This window comes from Equus przewalskii, chromosome 3, assembly GCF_037783145.1.
Source record: "Equus przewalskii isolate Varuska chromosome 3, EquPr2, whole genome shotgun sequence".
Classification (NCBI taxonomy): Eukaryota; Metazoa; Chordata; class Mammalia; order Perissodactyla; family Equidae; genus Equus; species Equus przewalskii.
The window spans coordinates 80,924,065-80,941,992 of record NC_091833.1 but is presented as its reverse complement, the minus strand read 5'-3'; the positions used below and the strand labels follow the sequence as shown (position 1 = coordinate 80,941,992).

The 17,928-nt window shown below is 34.9% G+C and overlaps 1 protein-coding gene and 1 long non-coding RNA gene across 6 annotated transcripts in view; one reads left to right on the top strand and one right to left on the bottom strand.

The window, feature by feature from the left end:
- Window positions 1-445: 445 nt before the first annotated feature.
- The window catches only part of NFXL1 (nuclear transcription factor, X-box binding like 1), a 55,980-nt gene continuing 38,497 nt past the window's right edge, over window positions 446-17,928 (bottom strand). For all 4 annotated transcript variants that reach the window (XM_070615032.1, XM_070615030.1, XM_070615031.1 and 1 more), the window contains exons 18-23: window positions 16,729-16,895; window positions 13,501-13,570; window positions 7,592-7,696; window positions 4,499-4,585; window positions 3,623-3,676; window positions 446-1,569 (exon numbers count right to left, since the gene is read on the bottom strand). In XM_070615032.1, coding sequence (XP_070471133.1) covers window positions 1,396-1,569; window positions 3,623-3,676; window positions 4,499-4,585; window positions 7,592-7,696; window positions 13,501-13,570; window positions 16,729-16,895 — 657 coding nt within the window. In that variant the 3' untranslated portion in view covers window positions 446-1,395. The remainder of the gene's footprint in view (window positions 1,570-3,622; window positions 3,677-4,498; window positions 4,586-7,591; window positions 7,697-13,500; window positions 13,571-16,728; window positions 16,896-17,928) is intronic.
- The window catches only part of LOC139082593 (uncharacterized), a 51,543-nt gene continuing 42,531 nt past the window's right edge, over window positions 8,917-17,928 (top strand). Inside the window, exons 1-3 of one of the 2 annotated variants that reach the window (XR_011538761.1) lie at window positions 8,972-9,144; window positions 9,649-9,790; window positions 13,365-14,505. This is a non-coding gene — a long non-coding RNA (uncharacterized lncRNA). Of the gene's footprint in view, window positions 9,145-9,648; window positions 9,791-13,364; window positions 14,506-17,928 lie in introns of those variants that run through there. The other variant, XR_011538762.1, reaches the window with a different exon arrangement.

Sequence of the window (17,928 nt, the reverse complement as noted above, 5' to 3'; positions counted from 1 at the left end):
TGAAAACAGCTGCCCAGGCAGACACCTAGTCATTCATATCCTTCCATATTCATTTTAGAGCACAGTAAGGTAATGACTTGACTGGAGCAGCTCTAATTTAGAGCTTCTGAAAAGCATCAACACAGTAACTCTATCATTGGGAAAGGTTAAAAAAAAAATCTAAAATCAAAACACAAAGTTCATAAGGAAAGGCATGACTGCCCTTTAATTTCAGACACCAGCTAATACTTGGTTAATGAGCATGACATTAAAAAGATGAGTTAAATTTAGCAAAATTTAAAAACACTTCTTTGTACTTCTGTTTAAAACATACTTCTACCACTTTTTAGATCAATTACTATCTTTTGCTTCAAGTTTTGGAGTTTTAAACATTGATACGAATGCCTATCCTAAAATTATAGGCTCCTGAATATTTTAGATAATAGTAAATATTCTAGATTACAAATTCGGTATGAAAAATTTTAATGAAAACATTAATCATACAAAAATTAAATAGCAAAACCATTTAAAATGACTTACAATTCAAACAGATTTGGCTTACTGATATTTATCAGCTTGTTTTCATAACAACTGATTATTTTCAGCCGAAATCTACTGATAGGACGATCATGGTAACAAGAAATGAGAATAAAGTACATAAAGCTCATAAGCCCTGTGCTCAGCACATAGTGCTCATAAATATTAATTTTTCTTTTATTATTACTTTGAAAAGACACATAAGTTTTACAAAACATGCCAACTTCAGTTAAGAGCTTCTTACATAAGAAATAGCCACATATGAGGAATCTAGCCTGACATTTTCTGAAAACAGTATTTTGGAGGAACATACTACATAAAAATTTATTTCAATAACTGATAAAAATTCGTCACTAATAAACTGATTTCTGGAATCTAATTATATAGCTTCATGCTACAATTTCAGAGGTCTTTTAGAGAATCATTTTTTTTTAAAAAGTAGAAAGTTACATAATCAAGAAAAGTACCTTTTAATAAGTAACCAAAACATTGTGAAATATTCCTCTTACTGCACATACGGCTCAGTTTCATCTTAATTTTGCAAAAAAAAAAAAAATGTGGGTTTGAAATAGTAAATGAAACAACTATGTTAATAGAAGGAAGCACAACAAACAATAATATGTTACTCTGCCACGAGCTCTGCCTGTTGAAATACTTTACAATTTCAGTCATGCTTTTACTATCAAACAATGTTATCCTGCCACTTCTAGTATGCTAACGAAGATAAAGCTTAACACTCTGCCCTTCTAACAAGAGCTGGAAGAGAATACAGAGATGAATGTGAACCTATAGCATGTTCTACTATATACACTCTCTAATATTCCAAATTTAACAACTTATTGAAATCCAGTCTGAGGTATATTAACACATCAAAATGTTTTAATCCACATCATAGGCTATGTACCATGCAAACACTAGAACCACAACTGCACCCAATGGAAGGAGACAGTATCTGTATTTTTGCCACAGCGTTAGCTCAACTGCCACTTCATCTCTTTTTCTGTTCTTCTTCCGACGACCCTTCAGTCTGTTCTCAAAAGCCTCCAGTTCGGCCTAAATCAAAACAATATCATTTTTATTAAATTCAATACATACACTGATTTGAAATTTTCCACTTAGATGAAAATAAACAATTTGGGAAATGTCTTAATAGTAATGGAATATAATAAACATATTGACTTGATTTTTTTTTAAAAAACTTCTCTCCACTATTGATTATATTCAACAAATTCAGAGTTTAGGTAAGAAAGGGAACTGGGGAGTAATAAAAGTATTTCAGACCATAGGCCTGACTTTGACACTAAATATAGAAACGTTTGATTAAATCAGGGTGCCCTAAAATAAAGACATCAGTTTTATACTTCAACACCGTTAATCTACCGGGGCTCTACAATATACAACTTCTAGCAAGTGCTAAGAGATGCTGAGTGAGAATAAAGATACTTGTAATTCTAGTTTTTTTACAATGCTGGTAATAAACATTGGCAGCTTGTATGGAAGAAATTCAAGTAATGTCAAGAGAAAAAAGCCACCAGAAACTGATCCTTCTCTTTATCAAATACATTTATTCTTCAGGGGAAAAATGCTTCATGCTTTAAATCAGAATGAGTATTTTAGAAAGCAGAATTCTAAAAAGATGGTTCTAAAAAAGGATAACAATGACACTTACTATAAAAGGTAAATTTTTATTCTACTGTTAGAACTTATTAAACTTTAATATATGATAATGTCACATGATATACTACATTGCACTATTAACTAAAATGTGTTATTAACTAAAATATATATGTAATATCCACGCAAAATTCTGTAACTGTTTAACAAAAGGAAATACAAACTTCAGTTAAAATATTCATTACTTTGCCCATAAACCACATTTGAAGATGACCTAATCATATCCTTAATTTAATACAAAGCGGCATTTTTCAATAAACCAAAATGTCAGAATACTGTCAAGTGGTTGCTGATATATAGAAAAAAGGTCAAAATATATTAAAAGCAGCCAAACTTGAGAACTACTGACACAGTAAAATAACTGATGCTTTGATGACGGCCCACAGTCATCAGGTATAGCTTAAATTATGTTCTACATACTCTGTTTAAAAGGTCAGTAAATAGGGAATATATTTAAGATCTCCATCCATAATGGGGATGGGACATCCCAAACTATTCTTAATAATTTAATCTCCCAGGATTTCAGACAACCCACGTTTTACTGTATTAGTTCTGACAAGTTATTTTGGGATATTAAAAAAGGCGAAAGATTTATGCGATCTGAAGAGAAACCAGAATATTAAGCAAATCAACTTTATATCCCAAAAAATATCAAAGGTCATTCTGGCCACCTTTATTTACTACATGAATTGTTTCTAATGTTTTCCCTCAAGTCATGCAAGTTTCAACATTCTCATTCACAAAGGCAGAAGTTTAGCATATGACATACCCTACGTGATAAGTATAAAGCATCTCAAAATGCAAACTGACAAATAATTACATGTCCTTGTCAGAAAGTTAAGCCACTCTTTGGAGTATATGATCAATGCAGTATTTGAGCAAACAAGAAGTATCAGGAATGTACTTGTTATCTAGGTAACAACAAAGACAAGATAAGAATCCTGCATTTAAGAATCTAATAGGGAAATAGGGGAATGTATTACTAAAACAAATGTATTGGTTAGTAAACAGCACTTATTTTTTACAGATAATCTATAACTCAGTAAACTAGAACCCACATAACTTTAAATGAGTGAAGACACGGGCTCCAGGAAATGCCTTAAAATGGAGGCCAGCATATCCCAACCCTCACCCCTCAACCAAAGGAAGAGAGAAAACTCTCATGGCTGGAGAATGGATGGAATTGGCAAGGAAGTAAATTGGGAATATACAAGATATCTGGGACTATATGTGGTCTCACGCTTCTTCAGAGGTTTAGTATAACTGGATTGAAGTAAGTGAATGGCTAGTTTTTGTTCTGTAGGAACTAAACTATTTTCTGTCCAGAATAGAGATGATTAGCTCCTAGTCTGTACTCGGAATATACCTTGTGTTTGCATAAAAACTAACCGCGATGCCAAGAGACGTAAATCTGGGTATTTTGTTCAGTTACCTGTTGTCTTCGTTTTTCCTCTTCAAGAGCAGCTTTGGCTTCCGCTTCTTTTATCTGTTTACAGACATTTGCAAGTAAACTAACATTGTAATCATCAAATCTTATGTAGAATTTTAACATTCTATATAACTCTATACTAACTCTTCCCACTGAGACTCCACCAACCCATAACAACTTTGGGGGCTTTATATTGGAAGTTACTTTAAAAAATGCAAATGTTATACTGAAAAGTATTCCCAAGGCACTAACAGATTAGGGGTTGAGGGGAGGTGGAGTCATACTTATATAAACATTTCAGCTTCATAACTAAAATACATATTAGGTCACGATTCAAAGAGTTACATCATTGTAAACGGAAATGCTTTTAAAACTAGACTTTTTTCTCTTGAGCTGCCATACTCAGAATCTATAATTAATGGTTAAATACCACTCTTTGTCTACAGTTGAAATTGACCATTTGCCTCAAATGCCCTATCTGGAAGGAAATCCTTAGTTGCAAAAAAAATCAAGAGTTTATTCATTGATTAGGTTGACGGTGGGAAACAGTGACACCAGAGATAAATCAAAGAGCAAAGAATCCCAAAACTTTATTTTGTATTATTTTAAGCTAATTTTCAGGAGGCTTACCCTAACATTAAGATGAATGACCATGTCCCATAGCACATAACTAACTGGTACAGCGCACGGAAAAATTTAGTACACACTAGACAATAAAAAGCACATCTGAGGATTCAAAACAGGCCTATAAAACCAGGCTTTTATTTCAAAAGCAAAGAAGATGAGATTTTGATTTGTTTGTAATAAGCACATAAAGAAATGCACAAAATAAACAGGGAAAGGCCACTAGCACGTTAAAAATATTTAACCTGACATTACCTCAGATGCTTTCCGCTTCATTTCCTTGCATGTTGTGTCACATTCTATTGAAATCTGATTTTCACGCACTTTGTTGCACTGCAATTCCTACAAATAAAATTTTTTTTAAATTTCACATTTTAAAAGTTTTTTCCCTCAAAGTCCTAACTATATGCCATAAAAAAGCAAAATTTCTCTAACAGCTTAGGTTATGCACCCTATTTAACAGTCATGTTCATTAATATTTAATGATGATATGGTTACAAGCATTAAATGTCTTGGGTCAAAGAGTGATTATTACTTTATTTTCTCCTAACTGCAAAAAAGCAAATACCATAAAATTAAAATTATCCATTTAACAATTATTTACTAAGTACCACTATCAACTTGGCTTCAATCTTATTTTTATTCTTTACTTTTCTTTTGTTTCTTGTTATTCTTCTAAAACTTCCAGGGAATAAAATGGTCGAGAGCAGCAACATCCAACACAGCTTTCTGAGATCATGGAAATGTTCTCAGTCTGCACTACCCAATAGATTAGCACGAACCACATGTGGCTACTTAGCCCTAAAAATGTGGCTAGTGATAATCGAGGAAATGAATGCTCAATATTATTTAATATTGATTTATTAAAATTCAAACTTAAATAGCTACATGTGGCTAGTGGCCACCAAATTAGACAGTGCAATTCTAGACAGTTTTCTGGAGAGCTACAAATTTTTCTCTCAACTAGTAAATTTTTAAAAAGTTTACATGAAAATTGCTCCACAGTTTATATTTGCATTTCACTGCCTCCTAATAAAATAAAAAACCAATCTACTCTTTTCTTGACGATGTGACACCAATATTATGATCAATTTGTGTACTACGCTATAGTAAGTGGTCCTTATTTTAAACAGTCTTAGACTTTCCTTTTGTAGATCTCTGATCAACCTTTTATTCATTCCCTATTTCTTGCTGACAGATGTCACTCTTGCTCTAAATGTAGCTATTTCTATCAATTTCCCCTTTCTTACCACACTCTCAGACTCTAGTTTTTCAGTTCAAATCTACCAGAGTTAAGAAAGGAGATCATCAAATCCTGTGAGTAAAGTGCATATGTACTGTACTTTACTGAAAGCCCTTTATAGCATGGAATTTTATTACTTAAAGGGATTTTTCCTCCCCTTTAGTCTTCATTTTTGGCTGAGGTTGGTGATAAATACAGTCTTGTCCTCCAAGGATAGTCCAGAAAAAGGAAAAATAACATGAACACATATTAGAGACAAAAATAAATACTGTGTGTTTGTAGACATTAAGTCTATCAGCCTGGAAGAAGGAATCTTTTCTCATTCAAAAGGTACTTATAGAGTGCTTATTACATGCCAAGCACTGTGTTAGAAACAGGGGACACAATAAGGAAAAGTGTATAATAATATGGTAAGTGCTAAACTAATAATAATAGTTAGCAGCTACTACTGAACATAGCAGTCATTGTGCTGAATGCTATAGAAGCATTACCTCTTTTATTCCTTTCAATAAATCTACGTATGAACTCTATTCCATAGATGAGGAAACAAGGTTACCGACGTCCCTAGAATCACAAAGCTCTTAGTCATAAGCCTAAGACAAAGAAAGCCAAGAGGAAGGAGTACCTAAGTCTACCCAAGGGATTCAGGGGAAGGAAGACCTTCCCAAACAGGGAAATGCTTACACTGAGTATTACCAGGAGTCTAGTAAGCAGAGTGGTAAAGGAAAAAAAACATTGTATTTTGCACAGAAGAAGGAATGTTTATACTGCCACAAATTAAAAGGGAGTATAACATACGGCAGGACACTTAAGTAACAGATTCACAGAGGTGACTGCTAAAGGATGAAAGTGAACAAGCATGTACACTGGGTCTACATATACATACATTATTTCTTAGAAAAAGCATACTGTTTTCCCATGAATGAAGAATCAGTGAAGGACTCAGATACAGTGAAAGATTATGATTAGAGGCAAGGAAATCTGTTACAAAGCTGTTGTCAAAATCCAAGAATGAGTTGTTGCCAAGTTCTAATGAGTGATAAATTGTGCTTGGCTAATAACATGAGATTTGAGAGAAAATCTGAGACATTCCAGACTGAAAGTGGCTTGACTAAGAATTGATTTTCATGTAAAGGTGGTCCAATTTAAACATCTAAAACTTAAGGATTCAATGCCAGAAGAGGTCAAGCCTAGAAATTTAAATTCAGGACTTATCTGCCCTAGGAAACAATAGGAGGAGCTGTGAAATAAATGCAAAGATCCTCAATAAAAGCAAAAGATTCTCAATAAATTATTTGGTGAATGGATAAAGAAAAGAATGAATTTAAAGAGCAGAAAAGGAGACTAGCTTTAGGAAATAACCATAAGAACATGAAGAAAAAAGGAGTTACAACTCTGAGATAGGGAAAATCAGAGGTCAAGAAAGCAGCAAGCTTCAGGAGTCAACAGTGTCAACAGGGAGAGCAAGGCGAAGAGTGGAAAGAGACCTCTCAGCCCCCGCATCTGAGAACTCGCGACTCTTCCTCCCTAAGTTTTACTGAATGGGAGGTAGTTTGTTCCTCGAGCTTTCCAGTCTTTAGCTTTTGTCCTTTTACTTCTCCATTACCACTATCTTATCTTAAAATGAGTTCTCTCCAAGTTTGAATGTTATTTTATACTTTTATAAGGCTGTGCATGTGAGGTTTTTTTAAGGCAACATTTTCAAAACATAATACTGATGGCAAAACACAATTTTGTGAGAGCAACAAAGGTTAATTCCAGACTATTTCTTAAACCATGAAACTCATTTTATTACTCACATTGTGTTCCTTGTGCAAGAATCTAGAGGGAATTGATTCTGCCCAAAAAAGGGCACTGAACTTGGTTCCAACACAAAATAACCTTTTACCATCAAATTGCTGAAAACTAAACTGCCAAAGTTGATTTTTAAAATAAGCATTTACAGAAATAGATGGGCTAAAAAGATTCTCGGATGGGATAAAAACATTCTAGGAAATAAGACCCTAAAATTAAAAGGCAAAAAATAAAGCCAAAGAACTACCAAAACACCAAAAAAACAAACAAAAATTTACATAGAAAAGTATTTTTAATAACAAAATATTTACCTTTTTAATTCTTTTACAAGGACATCTAAGCTTTACCTTCTGGTTGCAATTAAAGGGACATTCACCAGGATGGCACATCTCTTTGCATCTGTGACCACAAGGAAGCTAAAATAAAGCCAGAATAAAGCAATTATATATTTATATTTTAGTCATACTCTACCTCCCGCTCCCCCCAACAACTATGTTAAGAAGGAGTCCATCACAATAGGGTCACTCAATACTGGATAATTGGCTAATTTTTCAACTTTTTTCTTTTAGATATAAATTACCTTAATTATACAGAAATTTTAAATATTCTCTCCGATTCTACTCCAAGAGTACATCTTACATCAGTCTTATAGCTCGTTATAGCCATGTGACTAAGTTCTGGCCAATGGAATGGACGCATTTAAGTGTTCTGTGCCTGAAAGCATTTCAAGAAGGCACATTCATGTTCTTCCCTTCCCAATGTGCTGGAAATGACATCTAGAGCAATAACGGAAACTCGGAAACATTTATTTTTGCCACTATAGCTGGCCAACCCAACTCAGTAATTGCCATGATGTGTATGTGCTCCCTGTCTTTAATTATCTACTTTCTTATCAAGCTTTCAGAGGAAACATTCTCTCCTTTCTATTCAAATCTTATCCAAACTTTGAGAGAGGGCTTAAATCACCATATAAGCATGATATGAGTTTGCCTACATTTGAATAAATAATGATAATTATGTAAAAATCTATTTCTAAATTGTTGTGACATTGCTTGCACTGCTTTGAATTCAAAAAATTCTTTTTAGGTACTTCATATATTTCTGTCTCTCCAACCGGAATGTAAATAAGACACCATTGGTTAGTGGTCAAATTCCAAAGTTAGATTGCCTGAATCACAGATTCCCTGTTTACTAACTGTGGGACCTTAGGCAAGTCACCTGACTTTTCTGTGCTTCACATGTAGAACTGGGAAGAGTAATAGTACTTTATAAAGCTCTTGTGAGGATTAAATGTGCTCAGTATAGTTAGGCATTATAATAAAAGTAATTACCACTTAGTTGAGGGCAAACGTCTTATATTTCTTTGTCTCTCTCATAATCACTAACAAAGACAACTTACAAATAGTAGATACCTCAATAAACATTTGAATTCTCCAAATTCTGATCTTTATGACTCACCAGAATGATCCTTCAAAGTATTAACTCCACTCAATTTAAAAAATTCAGAATCCTTTTCCATTGTCTTTAATCTCTCTCTGGTGTGCAACTGAGTTCCTTGCTCTTTAATTTTCGACTGAGACATTCACGCCAGACTAAGTTTGGATCACTCCCACTGTACGTTTTCACTAATGCTCTCACAGGGCGGAGTGCTGCTAGAATGAGTTTCACATTAGGCATTCCTGGACCATTTCGGTTCTGTTTTTCCCTACAGCTAATGCTAGGCCTGGAACACTGCTTAACAAGCTCAACATTTATTCGTTATCAAATACTTGCCTCACAGTGGTTGTTTCAAGGCTTTATAATTACTTAACTTCACTCTTACCTTCATTCCTGCCGGTGCCTCTAGCCTGACTTCATAGAGAAGGTAGGCATTTGGAATTAGCTCACCACCCATCTTCTCTCCCCCTCAAAATATGTCTCTATTGCCTCTTGTTCTTTCCTTAATCTGTGAGGCAATGACAGCAGTCATTTCTCTAAAAGTAACTAACCACTCTACTCTAGCTTTAAATCAATGATTCTAAAGGGGAAAGTGAACAGGGAAGCATATCAGAATCAATAAAGGAAGACCTTTTTGAAATTACAAAGAAGCCTGGTTATAGTGTGGCTTCTTACTAATCAGTGTTCTCTCTCTTCAATGTGTTGCGAGTTGATGAAAGGTCAAAAAACATTAGTGTAGATGTTTTATCTTTCTGCCTCCTAAAAGACCTCATGCTCACGCTTCACAATTTCACCAACAGCTTAAAAATCTCTCTTTTCTCTGGCTGGGTCTTCTGCCTTCAACACGTATGTCCTTTCTCTAAAGACTTCATTGGATCCTGTCACCGCATCTAACTATCATTCCATGAATCTCTTTGCCTTTCACATACAGTGCTGGCAGAAGTTGTAGAAGACATACACTGGGAAGGCTGCCTGGCTCACCACAACTCCCTCAGGAGCCACGGCCACGGCTATGCTGCCTGTTCCGGCACCCTGTCTGTTGCTGCCTGTGCCAAGGGAGGCCCTGGACCCAGGTAGGCCAATCAGATTTCCTCTCCTGATAATGTGAAAACTTGAGAGAGGTGGTGGTTTGAACAAAATCATCTCACTACCGAGCCCCGTGAGCTCCTGTTGCCAAGCCCCTGGGAGCTGCCCAGATCTCGCCCTGCCAAAAGGTTGGCTGTACGGCATTTCCTTCAGATTCTGTGAACTGTCCCCTGACATCCTCCAAATATATCTTTTTTGGCGATAAATTAGCCAAAAGTGATTTCTATAACTTGAAATCAATATGACACTATTTATGAAAGTCGAAATTATACATTCCCTATGACTAAGCAATTGCTCTACTATATGCCTGGAGAAATCTGTGGGTAACATACCAGGATGCACAAATAAGAATGTCCATAGCAGTATTTTTGATAACAACTCAAATTGGAAATAAACAATTTTAAACAAACAATTTACTATCCACAGTAAAACAAACAAACACTAGTATACGATGGAATAAATGACAGCCACATGCAATAGAAATGACAAACATAATAGAGAGCAAACTAAGCAAGTCACAGAAGTTCAAACTTTTGAACTCAATATAAAATGAGGCAAACCATCAATACTGTTTCCGGATACACATACAGGTAGTAAAAACTAGAATAAAATCAAGGAAATAATTACTTCAAATGGCAGATGGTGGTAACATACAGGATAAAGGGAGGGAAATGTAGTCAGACGGGGACTCTAGTAGACTTGAGAAATGGAATAATGCTGTACTTTTTGACCTGGGAGGAGTTAAAGGGTGTTCACTGTTTAGCTACTTGTTAAACTGTACATATATGTGTTAACGTTCTTTTCAGTATGTGATATTTCATTGTTTTAAAAAATCAAATCATTTGACAATTTCCCTGTTAGATGTACAAGTACGTGTCATCTCAAAAGCCAGGTTATATTCTTTAAAAGCTGAAAAGTAGTCACAAAGAAAACTGATCAGAATGCCTAATATATAGTGACTGAATCTTCATTATAGATTTCACAGCAAAAAATAGCGGTTTTTCTAAAACGTCTGACCCTGATGCTCACTTTGAAGATGAGATGCCCTCCCCATTGTACTCAAAGTGTGATGGTTTTCTTGAACCCTACTCACCCCTAACATCATTCTGCTGGCACTTCAGTAAGTCATATCAAATGGCTTACCAATAACTAGTAGCCAACGTCTAGTTCAAAATGCTCCATTTTAATTTCAACAATTAAAAAAGCTCTCTTTAAAAATAATTAAAGAAAGCTTACAAAACAACATTGTTTGTGGATAAATAACCATACCATCATCACCAGGGCTACACATATATAGCACTTACCATATTCTAAGACCTTTACATGTTACTAACTCATTTAAGACTCAGACAACACTCTGAACTGGCTATTATTATTGCCTCCATTTTACATATGAACAATTTGAGTTACAGAGAGGTTAAATAATTTGCCCAAGTAAAAAGTAGAAAAGTTTGCATGGGAATGATAAAACCAAATTCAGAAAAAAATTTAAAAGTAGAAATGTGTATGTGGGCAACAGTTTCAAGTTGGAGTTCTTAATGGTATCTTTATATTTTCTTTTAGTTAACTCCAAACCTAATTAAACAGCCCAGAAGACACACGGAGTGTATATTAGAGAAGCAGTGAAGCTGGAAGGATGTGCCTGTGCCATTCCCACAGTTCACTTTCATTCACATTCCATAAACATTACCCACTGCCTAATATGTACAACCAGGGAACCAGCAACTGCATACAAAGATAAACATGACACCTGCCCACACAGTCCCTGCCCAAAAGAAATCTACAGCATGGGGAGGGGAGGAGAAAGTAAACACAAATTTATCAGTACATCAGAACGTATCAGAATCCCACACTTTAATTCTGAGCACAAGATATCTACAGCAGCTTAAAGGAACACAGGTCTTGGCTGACACAGTTCTTGATTCTGTAGCCTAGTGGTTCTCAAAGTGTGGTCCCAGACTAACAGTGTCACTGTTACATAAGAGCTTATTAGAAACGCAAATTCTTGGGCCCCATTCCAGGCCCACAAAATCAGAAACTCTAGGGTGGGGCCCATCAATGTTTTAACAAGCCCTTGAAGTGATTCTGATGTGCACTGACGTTTGAGAACACTGCTGTAGCCTTACCAATATCAAGAGGCCATAAACTAGGATGAGTTCTACTGGACACAATGAAATTCACCTGTCCATTCCTAGGTTACTCCAAACTATAATAAGCATTTGGATTGTTCCCAGCCTACAGATATATTTTTCAAGAAAGCCCAAGAAGACTCTAGCAATACCAGGAGCTCCAGAATGGCCCAGAATCCTAAATCATGAGCATAGACAAATTTTTAAATAAACAGTGCCCATTCATCTAGTCCCACCAAATGTCATAACAGCATCACAACTGAATCACAGCCAAGGCAATGCTGAATTGCAAATTATCCTTAAGACAATTAAATTATCTTATTTTTAACTATAATATCATGCCAAGTTACTGTGTCAGATTAAAAATAAAACTCTCAACGACCTATTACTAGGATCCGAACTCGGACAGAAGAAAATTTATTTTAACAAGGGAAAACTCAAGATTTGAAGAATTCAGAAAATTAAATTTGAAATATTCTCTGCCCCTAGTTTTACTTATATTAACAAAGACAGGATTATTAAAATAATCATTTATTGCTTGAAATGGTCTCCTTTATATAATCTTACATAAATTTTGACATTCCCAGGTTCTTATTCCAACACTTCTTAAACAGAAATCATAAAAAGTCCCAAGTTTTAGTTAAAAGGAAATATGCATTGTTAACAAAAAGGCCTATCATGCATTGATTTCTGTTTTTATTTAACCAAAGAGACTACTATATTGAAGACTGTTGCCGTCTCTTCCTGACTCTAAATAGGATGAGAGACACTTAGATAAGTGTATAAAGACCAAGAATGAAAAGAAAAGAGGTACTATTAATAAGTCTATAAATCAAAAGGATTCCTTTATAAATGTCCACCCATACCAAATAATTGTCACTGCCCTACCCCCAACCAAAAAAAACGGGGCACCCTTACTTTTAGATTGGCCAAATACAGATGCACAACTTTGGTTTCTCAAAGTATTGTCATGATAAATCACTAGTGAGTTTTTACCTTTTTACTCTGAACAATTTTTTTAAACCACTTTTGATAATTTTAGTTTGAATACAATGCATATACAACCATCAGAATCTTTAAAAACAAAACTTTACACCATATGAATGCTTTATACTAATTAATTCAAAATAACAATGAACTTTCAAGTTCACACATACACATAGAGACGTATTTGTTTTTTTAAAAACCTACTATGGATTTACTGTCTAACTGCTTATGACCCACACAGTTCTTGATCTATCTATATTTTAAGTCTGAATCACATTCTGGGGAGGGGTAAGCATTAGGTCAAAATTTTAGTGTATAAAGTATACAAGGTACCTTTAAAATGCTTAAAAAAAAAATCTTCTAAGGGTCATTCCTATCCTTAATATCCCCAAATTTCATAAAGAGATGTGCATCTACCCTAACTATATGTATTACACTTTTACAGAGATCAATCACATTTTTCTTTCTGGACCCACATTTCCAGTGAAAGACCTGAAACAGGATGACCAAAGAAGAAAATAGAAAACCCAAGAGAAGCAATGCCCAAGAAATACAACTTAAAAGGGTCTATTAAAACTTACCTCTTTAGGACACTGATTTTTGCAACAACTGAGAAGGTTCTTTTCATTTACATCAGCTGTGGTTATTTTTCTAAAAACAGGAGAGGAAGTTTTGATAACATTTAAACCAAAGTCCATTTTAAAGCATAAGTTTCCAAAAATATTTCACAATCTCAAGCATATCCATAAAATTATCTTACTTATTTCATTTTCTCCTGAAAAATATTTTTAAGTGTGTCTCCATGACAATTACCTTCAAATTACTTAACCATTCTGATAAATCAAGCCATCCAGCCCTTTATCAACTATCAACAAATTAAATGCCAAAAGGGCAAGACTGCAAGAAGTACAAAACACACATGAAATAGCACCTGTGCCCGGCCTCTCTTTAACAGTTCCTGTACTATCTTTCCCTATAGCTCAATCATTATTCACAATTACAGTTCTTCTTAGAGGCTCTTCATAAAAGATTAAAAACTAGTGCTTTAATATGTTTCTTCAAATTGAAGGTAGTCAGTGGGAAATGAAGTAAGCTTATTAGAAAAGCTTTTTTCCAGTCATTTTTGGATAAGCCATCTATTAACGTTGGAAGTTCATTCATTTCAGATTAGATCATTTTAGATCAGTCTGTGCTTTTCTCTCTGACCCAGTAGGTAGGTAATTCAGAAAAAGTCACAAACACCAAGGAATAAAACTACTTTCCAACAGGTAGTTGAACAGAACCACCAGACACCGCATGAGTCAGCAGCTAGGGACAATCTAAAAACCCCTATCACATGGACCTCCTTTTCCTCTTCCCCATTACCTTCCTTCTCTTTCCTTGATACTTTCTTTTCCTGCTTCTATTTCCCTTCCAGACACAACTGCCAAAACATACCATAAGCTTAGCCTCATTAACCTCAAAATTATTATCTTAAGTATTTGTAACAAATTCGTTGTAAATGTACTCTAAGATAACATGCACTTTTCTTGGCAAAATTTCACTTAACAATATCACAGACTTTTTTATGCTGGCTGTACTAAAAATTGTATATTTTCATTCTTACAAGTATGGCACTCACTTCTGAACTTGCGTTAATATCATTTTGTTCCTGTTACTCTGTAATTAGGAATAAATTAATTACTTTTCAAGGCCTATATCTTTTATACCTAATTTCTATAAAACATAGTTACATGCAGCAGAAAAGGACTAAAAGGACAAGATGACTTATGAAATAACTCACTGAATTAAAGCAAATGAAATTATCAGAACAAATACTGAGACTGAAGAATTCTGCATGAAAACATGCACATTAAATATGTATTCAAGAAAAGGAAAAAGGAACTCTGGACAGCTGCGGTAACGGAAGCCAGCTCAATCCAAATGTATCCACACAACCCGCAAAAACCATTCAGCTGATCAATAACAAATAAAATCACTCAAATCCCAAGACCTCGGCATAATTAGAAGATCAAAATTTCCACAAACTTCAAATTACCTTTAAGTAGAAAAATAAATATCAATTCCTAGCAGAGATATTTCTCAAGCTCCCATAGTAAGTGCTATGAGAGAGCTAGTGAAGTTCTGGAAAAGCTAAGCAGAAAAAAGAAGAGGGGCAGAGCTAAAATCACACCAGAAAAAGAAAGCCCACCCTAAGTGTGAAAATACCGAAAAGTTTCAGCTGATCAGAGCACTAGCTAAAGGGCAGAGACTATTAAAAGTGCACAAGAATTAAGGAACCAATCTTGGAAAGGCAGCACTCCGGGAAGAAGGTACAAAGGGAAAGACGGCCTTTGGAGAGTACAGGATAAAGAGAAAAAGAAGCGAGAGGGGGAAATTTAGGACTCTGCAAGACCAAACAAAACCACCTCTTTTTGTCAGTATCCCCCATTAATATAGCAAAACTGCCCTCTTAACTCTCCCTAAAAACCTTCTAAAGCTATTTTTATTTTTAAAGATTGGCACCTGAGCTAACATAGGTTGCCAATCTTCTTTTCCCCGTCTTCTTCTCCCCAAAGCCCCCCAGCACATAGTTGCATACTCTAGTTGGAGGTCCCGCCGGTTGTGCTATGTGAGATGCTGCCTCAGCATGGCCTGATGAGCAGTGTCATGTCCGCGTCCAGGATCCAAATCTGCAAAGCCCCAGGCCACCGAAGTGGAGTGGGTGAACTTAACCACTTGGTCACGGGGCCAGCCCCCTAAAGCTAGTTTAGTTTTAACATTTTATTTTTAAACCTTCAATGAAATAATTTTAATATTTAAAAAGAATAAAATTTGACTTTTACAAGCGAACAAAGCATAAGTCTACAGTGTTAAGTGGCAAACACAAATTTAAGATAATATTAACAGACATTTTTCCAGAAGTACTTATGCTCAAAAAGTCAGAAATGAAGTCATATTCCCAAATTTAACTTGAGTAAAATATACTTACAAAAAGCCCACTTTATAGACTTGCATGAAATGGAGCTGAACAAGTTAGGTAAATTGTGTTAGACCATGATTAAATAGAAAAAAAATGTGAATTTTTTTCCCTCCACATAATCCACAAGCAAAAATTTGCATTTTTTTAAGTAAGGAAAATATAGAGGTCATACCCTCATATGATAAATGCTATAACAGCAACATTTTTAATAAGCAAAACCCTATCTTTTAAATCTATAATTTAAAAACTATGTCTAAGTAACTATGTGCAAGTCAATTTTCGATCCAAGAAAATTCTAGTTTGACACTGTTATTTGAATGATCTGTTACAGGAGTGTTTCTCCTATTTTTTTTCTTTTTCTTTCTTTTTTTCTCAGAGGAAGATTTGCTCTGACCTAACACACATGCCAATCTTCCTCTATTTTTCAGTATATGGGCTGCCAACACAGCATGGCCATTGACAGAGGAGTGTAGGTCCATGCCCAAGAGCGGGGCCTGGGCCACTGAAGTGGAGCATGCTAAACTTAACCACTAGGCCACCAGCGCTGGCTCTCTCCTATTTTTTTTTAAAAGCAGTGATACGACTTTTTTCCTAACAAAATCTTATACAAAATCCCCAAATGGAAGAAAGCAGAATTGCCCTCATTGAAATTCGGGTGAAGTACCTAGAAGGTGAAGTTTTCTATATGTCTTCCTTCCAGGTCTCTATGGGAAAACGTGGTCCTCCTGAGTCTAAGAAGCATACTGACAACTATTCCTTAAAGTATACAGTAGTGGGTCCTGAATTATAAAAGCACACCAATTAAACTAACTGTAGTAAAACAAGAATATTTCCTCAGTCCACTTACCTACATTCCACATACAGGCTTGTGATCTTGCAGTGACATTTTATTCTAAGCATCTGAACACAAGGAGGACATTCTCCAGGGTGACATGGCAAAACACACGGGTGAGGACAGCCTGGCGGCCGTGACTTAGAGCACCCTTCTTCACACTGCAGGCATTCTGGGCCAGCCTGATAAACAGCAAGAAAATAGAGCACCTAAGTACAGAAGTCTAACATTTTTATATGTTAAAGTTCTAAAATTTATATATATATTAGAAACACAGTCAACAAAATGGTACATGCTTTCACTCATTTTAAAAATATTCAAAATGAAGAACAGCAAGAAAACCAATATGACCCTTATTCACAAAGATTTTTGTCCACAAAACTCATTAAATCAAACTGCGTCACCTTTAAAATGAACTTGATTATATGAAGTATCCCTACTAAAAATGTAAATTACTTCCTAAAGAATAGTCAGTGGCAGGAAAAAAACAGTAAAAAGTTACCAATTCACTTCCACCTGATAAGAATGATCATCACCAAACTAAAGAAATCAACACAGTTAAGGGATCAATAAAGATTCCCAAAGTACTCAATGTTCTGAAGATATTAATCTCATCCTCCCAAAGAGAAACACATATAGAGGGCAAAAAGGACAATGACCAGCAGTTTAATTCATTTTTTATGCACTTCAATGAACCAAAATTAAATTACATTTACAAATAAAGGAAGCTCAAAGTGTGTAATTAATAAGGCACCTCGCTGCTTTAGTAATTTAATAATTTAAGTATCTATCTACTAAAGAAGGTTAAATTTTTATTGCAGGATATTGTTTATTTTCACGTCATACATGAGGTAAAATAAGAGAGCTATAGACATGGACGCTTAGATCTTAAATGTTAAACATCTTTTATTATTCCTAAGTACAGCCATGAGTACAAAAGAATTATTAAATCAATAAAATTTTAGCTATTTTTGACACATGGGATTAAAAAAAGTGTTTAAAATTATGAAAACATTCTTCTATGAGTAATTTTTATTTTTTTAATTTTAAAAAGTATATTCATTCATTCCACAAATCCTTATTCAGCATTTATGTGCCAGGCACTGTTGCACACACTGGGAATATGCAAGATGGGAGAGATCCCTGACCTAAGGAAGGAACTTCATTTAAGTGGGGAAGGTAAAGAACATAATAGAATTGTCTTCATAAATACTC